Source organism: Xenopus laevis, chromosome 7L (genome assembly GCF_017654675.1).
Source record: "Xenopus laevis strain J_2021 chromosome 7L, Xenopus_laevis_v10.1, whole genome shotgun sequence".
NCBI classification, from domain to species: domain Eukaryota; kingdom Metazoa; phylum Chordata; class Amphibia; order Anura; family Pipidae; genus Xenopus; species Xenopus laevis.
Window position 1 is genome coordinate 1,828,532 of NC_054383.1, and position 11,343 is coordinate 1,839,874.

The window sequence follows — 11,343 nt, forward strand, 5'->3', positions numbered from 1 at the left end:
TCATTGTGTCTGTCCCTTTCTCTGCACTGCTGCCTCTGACTCCTGATACAACTTCCCAATATCCATTCATTCCTCATTCTCACTGGGTTTATAGTTCTGTGTAACTGTCATTGTGTCTGTCCCTTTCTCTGCACTGCTGCTTCTGACTCCTGATACAACTTCCCAATATCCATTCATTCCTCATTCTCACTGGGTTTATAGTTCTGTGTAACTGTCATTGTGTCTGTCCCTTTCTCTTCTCTGCACTGCTGCCTCTGACTCCTGATACAACTTCCCAATATCCATTCATTCCTCATTCTCACTGGGTTTATAGTTCTGTGTAACTGTCATTGTGTCTGTCCCTTTCTCTGCACTGCTGCCTCTGACTCCTGATACAACTTCCCAATATCCATTCATTCCTCATTCTCACTGGGTTTATAGTTCTGTGTAACTGTCATTGTGTCTGTCCCTTTCTCTGCACTGCTGCCTCTGACTCCTGATACAACTTCCCAATGCAAAAGAATTGCATTATGGGTAAATTCCGAATCTAATGAATTTCTGTACAGAGAGAGACTTAATTTTTTCTGGATAATTTTTATTCGCATCAGAGCAACAACTACGGAACAAATAAAATAGTGAATAATAATAGTGAATTAAATTAACTCTTAGTGTAATAATTAAGGGGATGGGGCGGGTCTGGGAAAGGCGGAGTCAATAAATGCCTGTGGATTGGGTTACGGTGCGGAGATGCCCTGCAGCTTTATTTAGACTTCATTTCCCAGAATCCATAGGGGGAAATACCATCTCAGCAGCTCTACCAGGGGGAGCTGAGGATTCTGGGATGTGTCATTTCTGGTTTGTAACAGATTAAAGGGGAAGTCCACCCAAACACAGATTGCAGAATGATAATGACCTGCAGCAGCAGCCGGGCAGTAAATGTGCAGTGGGAGACAGTCACTGTCAATATTCAATAACACAATGTTTATGCAGAATTCCCCTTTATACTTAACAGCCAGACTCGCCCCCTGTGCAATACATTTTAAGTGGAATGTCCCTTTTAGTAGATTTGCCCTTTAACAAAGTGTTGTACATGGGCCCCTATAAATATGGCATATACCTGACTGGGGCCCATTCTTTACAATGTGAGCAGGAGCTGCCATATAGATAAGCTTAGGTAGTAACAGAATAGTAGAATCCAGGCATGGCCACTAGAGGGTGCTCTATTACTGGCCATATACAGAGAGGCAATTATATATATATAGATCTTCCCTTTAGCCATGAGATGCCCAACTCTCCCCCTGAGCTTCACTGATTGGATGTGGTTAATTAAAGGGGCAGGAGCTCTAATTGCCCCTCGGTTTGATTCCCACACAGTAGGAGACTGAGAGGACTGATAAAGGGTTAATGGGGAATCAGAAGGACAATTGAAATAACCAAAAATCACAGTTCCTGGGCGGAGTCACATGCAACCGGCATCATCTTGGCACAGAAAGGCTATTGGGTGGCTGAGCTCTAGCGGTACAAGCTGGGGGCGTGTCATTTAAAAACGCCCTCGTACTGTAGGAGGCGGAGCTTGCACCATCATGTGACAACTTACAAAGTTGAACATTTCCTTGTCTAGAAGACGGGTATATACACCTGCGGGTGTGACCCACATACTACACCTAATCAGGGGCGGGGGGAGTCGCCATAGCAACTAAATGTTCCCTTTCATATTCTAGGGCTTTGTGTCCCAAGATGCCCCGCCCACATCCAACAGGACAATGACAGGGGCTTCTGGGAAGGGAGAAACATTGTATCACACACATAATATAACAATAAATTAAAAAGAAATACAAAAGGAGAAAGAAAACGAGAATTAAAGGCACCAATTGTCACTGTGATGTCACCATGATGTCACTAGTAATATATTATTCTTCTCACTTTAAAAATATTCTCTGTTATCTGCAAAAATAATTTAAGGGAGCGATACAGGGAGACCCGGAAATAGTCGCGCCAGGTCCCCCCGTGTTCTGGAAGTCCATCCGGCGAGTGTGTGGGATGATGGGAGTTGTCCCTCCATGTTCAACAGGAACCAATCGGATCTCAGGGAACCACTTTTTTACCAGCAGATCTATTTCTAAAGACACAGTCCAAGAGAGGTTTGTGATTGGTCCACGGAGGAGTCCATCTTGGTTTATCTGCCACTTGTGGGCTGGGTCTGCTGAGTGGGGATCAGTGCTGGAGTGTGAGTGTGAATTAGTGCTGGAGTGTGAGTGGGGATCAGTGCTAGTGTGAGTGGGGATCAGTGCTGGTGGTCGACAGGCAGAACCAGACTCTTCACATTGAGACCAGTGGGCGGGTCAGTGATTTGCAGCAGAACAAACTGACAGTTTCAAGGTGAGTCCGGCCTGGTCTGGGTCCCATCAGAACCCCCTGACACTGGGACCCCTCAGTGAACGGCCTGTGCTTGGGTGTGGGGGGGGTGCATGAGTCAGAACTGTTGGTCCCAGTTGGTCTGTGATCCACGGACAGTAAGTGCCCCCCAACACTGGACTCCCCGTTGTCGGACTCTACGAGCTGAAGGACAACTTGATGCTGGCGCTGGAGTAGCCCTCGTCACTGGCCAAACTCTGCCTGCTGCTCTGATCATCCAAATCACTGATACTGGCGCTGACCAATTGCAACAACTCTGTGCTCTCCACGTCCACTTCAATCTCCTCTGCAGGGAACAACAACATGGCGGCTTAGAAACATACACAATATACAGTATCTACACGTGGATCGGCTTCACCTTTGTTATGTTATAGAATGGACTATTCTAAGCAACTTTTCCATTGGTCTTCATTATTTATTTTTATCGTTTTTTTAATTATTTGCCTTCTTCTCTTGACGCTTTCCAGCTTTCAGATAGGGGGTCACTGACCCCATCTAAAAACAAATGATCTGTAAGGCTACAAATGTATTGTTACTTTTTATTACTCATATTTTTTTATTATTTCTATTCATATTCCAGTCTCTTATTCAAATTAATGCATGGTTGCTAGGGGAATTCGGACCCTAGCAACCAGATGGCCGATATCACAAACTGGAGAGCTGCTGAATAAAAAGCTAAATAAGTCAAAAAACACAAATAATAAAAAATGAAAGCCAATTACAAATTGTCTCAGAATATCCCTCTCTACATCATACGAACAGTTAACTCAAAGGTGAAGAACCCCTTTAAATATACGACATCATACAGCACAGTGTGAGGTCATAATGGCGCTGACATAAGCCTGGCTCTGGGCCCATATCAGCCAATGGCAAATCAGAACTTCCTACAGAAGCTGCAGCTTTAATTTGGATTTGGGGGAATCATCACAAGGAGTGAGCCCATTACCTCTGTCAGAGTCGGATCTGTCGGTGGATCCAATACTGTCTGAGCGCACTCGCTCCAATTCTGGGCCCCCCTGGAGCTGCTCCAGTCGTCTCTTCAGGAACCTCTGCTCCCGCTCTAGAACCTCCAGCTGGTGCTGCCCACGCCGGGAATTCTCCTCAAGTTTCTGTGAAGACAAAGGGAATTTAGTGAACCAATCACAGACAAGCTTCATTCTCAAGAGGAATAAGACTGTGAGCTCTGTGGCTCAGGGACTTTCAGTGTGAGTTGGTCAATATTCACTAAGCTGCGCCGCGGGCCGTACCTTAATGTGAAGCTTTGCCTTGTTCAGCAGCCCCAGAGTTGTGTGCCGGGCGCTGTCCGACTCCAGGGGGATCAGGTCTTTTAACCTCTCCAAACACAGGCGCAGGTTGGCTCTCCTGTCGGGGGTAGAATAGGATGGGATCAGATTTTAACCCTATATTCACTCTGCCGCTCATTTAGGTGCCTCCCCCCCCCAATACTGGAGTGTAGGGGCCCCTAGAGGGGGAGCTTTCTGAGTATCATAGAAGTCAATTCCCTAATGAAAGGTTACAGCCATGAAAGAGTTAAAGGGCATTAAAAGGCCCAGAGTTCAATTTGCTTCTAGCAGAGCTGCCCTGACCAGGCAGCAGAGGGTTAAAAGATGCCCAACTCCTCTGCACATTTCTCTACTTTCAATTCAATTGTCAGCTCTAGAGGCAAAATAAGGAGGGAGGGAAATCAATTGTCAGCTCTAGAGACAAAATAAGAAGGGAGAGTATTGAATTGTCAGCTCAAGAGGCAAGATAAGAGGGGAGAGAATTTAATTGTCAGCTCTAGAGGCAAAATAAGAGGGGAGAGAATTTAATTGTCAGCTCTAGAGGCAAAATACGGAGGGAGAGAACTGTGTGGAGGGTTCAATGATAAGGATCAAATGATAAGGGTATTAGAAGTTACCTCGGAGTTCCATGACCTGTATAAAAACATATGGTTATGAAACTCCTCTGTGACTTATAATATCCTTATAATTTACAATAGGGGGTACTTTATTCACTATATAAAAACACTGGAAAAAATATCGGGCCCAGAACTGGAATGTCCCCAAATCTCACTCTGACCTTTAGACTGAGCCCCCCTCAGATCTGGGACCTTTCAAGGGGTTCAAGTAGTAGAACTGACAGCCGCCCATGTCTGCTTAGTAAGTACATGAGGCTCCTCCCCCGCCTGCTCCAGATCTCAGAGGCAGAACCCAAAGGTACTTACCGGTTCTTCTCCAGTTCATTGTGGGTTGATCTGAAATGACGAGAGAGAAGTGTCACTTGCAGGAAACAAACGACTCACAGACACTTTATATCTTTGTTCTATTGGGTCAGAACTTACTACAACGTCCAACCCAAAATCAAATCAACTCAGAGTAGGTCACTCCCTATTGGGGTTAATGCCACTTACCTGCTAATGCCGAGGCCACTGCATCTCTTTGACTTTATCCTCTTCTGCTTTAATCTCATTGGGTCGGAACTCTCTGAAGGGAATGTCGAAGCGTAACCGTGTTCACACTCTGTAAGTACAAACACACGTGTGAGATACACCAGGGGCCACACTGAGCAACCAACATGGCAGCTCCCTCCTCCCATATGTATATATACAAATATACAGAGAAGGAATGTTCTGGGCACACAATAAGCTATACCCTCATACTGTACTGTCTAAGGGAATCAATATGGCACCTCCTCCTCCCATATGTATAAATACAAATATACAGAGAAGGAATGTTCTGGGCACACAATAAGCTATACCCTCATACTGTACTGTCTAAGGGAATCAATATGGCACCTCCCTCCTCCCATATGTATAAATACAAATATACAGAGAAGGAATGTTCTGGGCACACAATAAGTTATACCCTCATACTGTACTGTCTAAGGGAATCAATATGGCACCTCCTCCTCCCATATGTATAAATACAAATATACAGAGAAGGAATGTTCTGGGCACACAATAAGCTATACCCTCATACTGTACTGTCTAAGGGAATCAATATGGCACCTCCTCCTCCCATATGTATAAATACAAATATACAGAGAAGGAATGTTCTGGGCACACAATAAGCTATACCCTCATACTGTACTGTCTAAGGGAATCAATATGGCACCTCCCTCCTCCCATATGTATAAATACAAATATACAGAGAAGGAATGTTCTGGGCACACAATAAGTTATACCCTCATACTGTACTGTCTAAGGGAATCAATATGGCACCTCCTCCTCCCATATGTATAAATACAAATATACAGAGAAGGAATGTTCTGGGCACACAATAAGCTATACCCTCATACTGTACTGTCTAAGGGAATCAATATGGCACCTCCTCCTCCCATATGTATAAATACAAACATACAGAGAAGGAATGTTCTGGGCACACAATAAGCTATACCCTCATACTGTACTGTCTAAGGGAATCAATATGGCAGCTCCCTCCTCCCATATGTATAAATACAAATAAAAACCAACCTCATACTTTCTGCCTGGGGTGAAGCCCCCCGACCCATGCTGGACATTTCTGCCCCTCATCATCATTCATGAGGAATTAAAGACATAAATGAGGGATGTAAATGAATGAGTCACTTTCCCTCAGTCTATAAGTGTCAGGCTCGGGCCATGCTCTGGGCACATTAGTGAAAGGGCCCAATTGTGCCCCAGTCTGTCTCTTGTATAGAAGCCATTGTTACCCCAGTGATACTAATTAGCAATGTAAACGCAGCATTTTATCATATATTTCCATTCCCAGCACATTTTGCTCCTCTGGCACTCGCCTGGTTAATTCCCATGAGTGTCTATAGGAACAGATTTACAGACAAGGAGGAGTTGCCATTAGTGCAGGAGACACAGGGGAGTCCAGTTCTCTCCAGGTAGTCGCCGACCTCCAGCAATCGCTAAATATTTATCATTGGCTCCATCTTACACCGGGTCCCCTCCCGTCTCCCAAAAATATCTCCCCTCCTCCAGGAACAAAAATATCCCCAAATCTCTTTTGTTTCATAAAAGAAAATAAATGTAAAGTCTGGGGGTGCTGAGTAATGAAACCCCAGGGTTTAAAGGCAAAATAAGCCGAGGGGACCCTACTCTGCAGCTGCGCAGGCCCCGGGGCCCCCATCAGGCTGAAATAAGATTCAATAGAGAAATAAAAGGGGGGGGGTGTTTACCTTGACGTGGTATGGTGGCTTTTCAACTTTATGATCATAACTTTGTAACTAAAAACCCCTGTTTTGTAAACTTACTTTTGAGACAGGGGCCCAGGGAATGTGCATTAAAACTAGCACTTCCTTTATACTTAAATATACTATTACTTAGCCTTTAGAGTGCTTCCACACCCCTATTTTTATACATTGAGAAATAAAAGGGGAATTTTCTGTCGGGGGTCACATTCGCTTCTCAGGCTCCAGCGACTCTCACTTTGTTACATCTCACTGCAGAGAGAAAGGGAAGGACTTCTGAGCTGCAAGTGCTGCTGGGAAATGTAGTATTTTCCCCTGCTCTGTAATGACTGTAACCAACAGCAACAGACACAGCTGGAGAAGAACTGACTTGTGCTACATTGTTTCAAGAGTCAGAACCAGCAGTGCAGAGAAGATGCAGAACATTCAGCCCAACTGCAACTCCCACCGTTCCTTTGGCTGTTGCAGCTGAACTACTACTATAGGGCCACAGTCTGGACTATTTGCCCCGGGGGATTGTGGGAGTTCAATCTTGGGAATTTATAGAATAGTCTTATTATTTCCATTATTATTATTAAGAGTGATCAGCGGGGGGCGGGGACTATACAAAGCTCAGCCCCCCACACACAGATACAGGCCAGCAAGGGTTAATGTGCAGATGACATCACCAGTTTGTAGCCACGCCCCCAGCCATGGAACCTCAGCAACAAGTGACATGAGAGAGAAAGCTCCAAGCTGATTGGTGATGTGAGCGCCAGACAACTCCACCCCCTGGCAGAGCAGCCAATAGCAGAAAGGAGACTGTATCCATGTGGAAAGCATGTGTGTGCGTGTATCCCGGCAACTTCCTCATCATGTGACCCTGCCCAACGTCTCCGCCACTTGGATCAAGTTCTACTCAGCACAGCCACGCCCATGTCTCATCATTCTGCTTGTGGGCTGAGTACCGACCCACCGTCACAGCTCCCTGACCCCAATTCTGTGTCACTGGCAGTGTAGTTGCCACTTTGGCTTTTTTTCTACAATATTGGGCTACTAATTTCAAGCTCAGGCGGCTTTACAAAGTACAAAGTAGCCGAGATACAAATTACATTTGGGCTGTTTCTTGGTTTGTACTTTGGAAACCAGACAATGTTTTCCCCCTAGTGCATGTTGGGTAATGTAGTTTTTATTTAGCAATTGCCCAAAGCCAAGGTTCATGTGAAACTACAATACCCAGAATGCAATGGGAGTAGAAAGCAAATCCCTATTTGCTGCAGTTGAAGCCTCTGAGTCCCGACGTGTCTGAACTACAACCTGCAACTTTCTGCATCTGCCGTGGGATTATTCTCTTTCTGCACTTCATCCTTTAACTCTTACAATCTCTTGCTGAGTGTTGTAGTTGAACAGCCCCATAGGCAAACACTGTCTGGGGTTAATACTCTGAATCCATTTGTGCAGTGACAAAGCTCCCGGTTGTGTTATTCAGCCTTTGCTTCATGATCCCCCCATTGCTCCCCTGTTTTCTGCTCATGAGACTGTCACATTATTTGGCACAATTGCAGATGTAAGTGTCATGTACTGCTTAGTGTTGTGTTGTGTGGGGGCGTGGCCACAAAGTTGTGTATCCACCACAATACACACGGCAGTTAGTAATAAAGTGTCAGGAGGGATGTAGTGATCTTGTTGGCTTGGCTGAGGTTAATTCCATCATTAGAATAAAACTACAATAACTCTGGTTCTGCCCAACCCTGGTCACTGGGGCAACATGGGATACGTGGAGGGAAGATGCTGTTGGGCTGAACTACAACTCCCCGCACCCTCCTAAAGGCACAGCAGCACATTCTGTGTCAGGCTATGGGAACAAGTGGCTGAAGGGAATAATCCCCTGTAACCCCCTATTTGTTATCAGACGGACACACACAATCCTGACCCCTTTTGTTCCCCTTTAAATGAACTGTTCATAATTAAACAGATATATTTGTTTTTTGGAATGTAATCTGAGCATTATATAGTGTTTTCTTCATGAAATAATCATTTAAGGGATATTCTGAGACAATTTGCAATTGATTTTCATTTTTCATTTTTTGTGGTTTTTGACTTATTTTATGCAGCAGCTCTCCAGTTTGTAATTTCAGCTGTCTGGTTGCTAGGGTCCAAATTCCCCTAGCAACCATGCATTGATTTGAATAAGAGACTGGAATATGAATAGGAGAGGCCTGAATAGAAAGATGAGGAATAAAAAGTAACAATAACAATACATTTGTAGCCTTACAGAGCATTTGTTTTTTTAGATGGGGTCAGTGACCCCCATTTGAAAGCTGGAAAGAGTCAGAAGAAAAAGGCAAATAATTCAAAAACTATAACAAATAAATAAATAATGAAGATGAATAGAAAAGTTGCTTAGAATTGTATAACCCACTAAATGTGAACCTCTCCTTTTAAAGGAACAGCTCAGTATAAAAATAAAAACTGGGTAAATAGCTAATCTGTGCAAAATAAAAAATGTATCTAATATAGTTAGTTAGGCAAAAATGTAATGTATAAAGGCTGGAGTGAGTGGATGTGTAACATAATAGCCAGAACACTACTTCCTGCTTTTCAGCTCTCTTGCTTTCCACTGATTGGTTACCAGGCAGTAACCAATCAGAGGCTTGAGGGGAGGCCACATTGGTCATAACTGTTGCTTTTGAATCTGAGCTGAATGCTGAGGATCAATTACAAACTCACTGAACAGTTATGTCCCATGTGGCCCCCCTTATAGTCACTGACTAACTCAGAGTTAGAGAGCTGAAAAGCAGGAAGTAGTGTTCTGGCTATTATGTTACACATCCACTCACTCCAGCCTTTATAGATTACATGTTTGACTAACTAACTATATTAGTTACATTATTTATTTTGCACAGCCTATTTATTTACCAAGTGTTTATTTTTACACTGAACTGTTCCTTTAAGGAAAAAGCCAATCGTGAAGCCCCACTCACAGTAAAGGGGTGGGATATAATAAAGGGATTCTGGAAACTTTTAGTTGTTCTGATTGTAGAATTTTCAGATTGCAAGCTCTGTGGTACAAGCCTCCCTCATGCACCGGCGCTTTCTAGAAGGACATAAGAAATGGACCTTTGTGCTGCTGGGGAGTCAGGTGGGTTTGTAGGATAAGTGGCCGGATTATGGGGATTAGTAGCCACGAGACTTGGCTCATTAGGGAGGAGAAGCCAATTTATCCTTAAAATAAACGATTTCTTTAAATCTTCTTAGTACATGTCTCCCCCACACCCACCTACAGGGACCAGCAGAGAGTTCAGTTACTGGAAGCTGGGGGGGGGGGTACAAATAGAAAATTCTGTGTCCCACAAACTGTGATGTGTCCCCCCCCAGTCCCACTGACTAAAGACCCCCCAGTTTTATTCACAGGGGGCGTGAGTCTGCGACACAATTATACCCCCCCCCGGCTACTAAGATTGTGATGAGGAAACTCAATTTAACCCTTATTGTCCCACTGACGCTACATGAGATGAGGGGGGGTCACTGGGACATGAGAAATAATGACATTAAATCCCCCCCCAGGACACAATTAACCCTCAAACCAACTCCCAATTTCCCCCCACGTGCGACACCGACACTTTCACTAGTGACCCTCGAGCCCCAAATTCACTAATTCCACAAACCAACGACTGTGTCATTAATAATTAACCCCCCCTCTGGCCCCTGGGAATCTGCACAGGGACTGGGCCCAAGAACTGACACTCTAACGACAAAAGCTCCTGATTCCCAGGGGTGTCGGAGACAATTCCTGAGCCAAATGATCCGACACCAGAGACTTGGGAGACAAATAAGGGGGGGGGGGTGATACATAAAGTGGCAGAAAACTGACAAACTCCCCCCCCAATGTTCCCTTATTGTCCCCCAACTGCCCCCCCCACAATCTCTTCTCATTGTCCCCCAGTTTCTCTCATTGTCTGACATTGAGGGGAGGCAACTTGGTGCCAGTGATTCTCTTTGTTACACCCCCCCCAGTCACTGACCCCCCAGAGAGATGTGGGGGCCCATGTGCCCCAAGTCTTTGCCCCCCCCACTTACTTTTCCTCTCCAGTCTCTCCAGATGTCCCGCCGCCTCCAACAACATCTGCACATGATCCAGAAACGTCATCAGCCCCCCCATGTCCCCCGAGTCCAACAGCTCCGTCACTGGGGGCTCCTGACACCCCTCCATCATCTCCTGCAGCTCCATCACCCCCCCCAGGACTCACAATATCCACCAGCTCCACTGACTCTAATACCGACACTGAGAGGAGTTTGTGCGACTGGAGCCCCCGAGAGTCTGATCTTGTCTGTCCTGTGACTTGTCCTCCCCCTGCAGCCCCCACAGCACAAACTCACCCCCCCTCAACTCCCCATTTATCTGCTAATGAGATTAAAGGGGAAGTTACACGTCCTACCTTTTAAAGAGACAGTAACTCCCAGAGACTCACAATGGAAACTCCCACCTGCTGCAGCATCCTGGTACTTGTAGTTTAACAACATCTCCAACTGACCTTCAGCCTGGGCCCCAAACATTACATATATAGAAATATTGGGGTGTCACCCTGCTATAGTTCCAGGGGTACCAGGGTACAAATAAACACTCACCCCAAATCTCCCCCTAACTGACCTTCAGACTGGGCCCCCTTAGCTCATAACAAGGTTACAGATATATAGAAACATTGGGGTGTCACCCTGCTATAGTTCCAGGGGTACCCAGGGTACAAATAATCACTCACCCCAAATCTCCCCCTGACCTTCAGACTGGGCCCCCTAAGCTCATAACAAGGT

The 11,343-nt window shown here is 45.2% G+C and overlaps 1 protein-coding gene across 1 annotated transcript; it reads right to left on the bottom strand.

The window, feature by feature from the left end:
• Window positions 1-557: 557 nt before the first annotated feature.
• On the bottom strand, window positions 558-10,834 carry mxi1.L (MAX interactor 1, dimerization protein L homeolog). Its single transcript, NM_001095701.1, is given in 6 exon segments — window positions 558-2,680; window positions 3,341-3,503; window positions 3,642-3,756; window positions 4,601-4,630; window positions 4,787-4,895; window positions 10,612-10,834. Coding segments are annotated over 6 exon segments (717 nt in total). The 5' UTR covers window positions 10,763-10,834; the 3' UTR covers window positions 558-2,531.
• Between the last annotated feature and the right edge of the window lie 509 nt (window positions 10,835-11,343).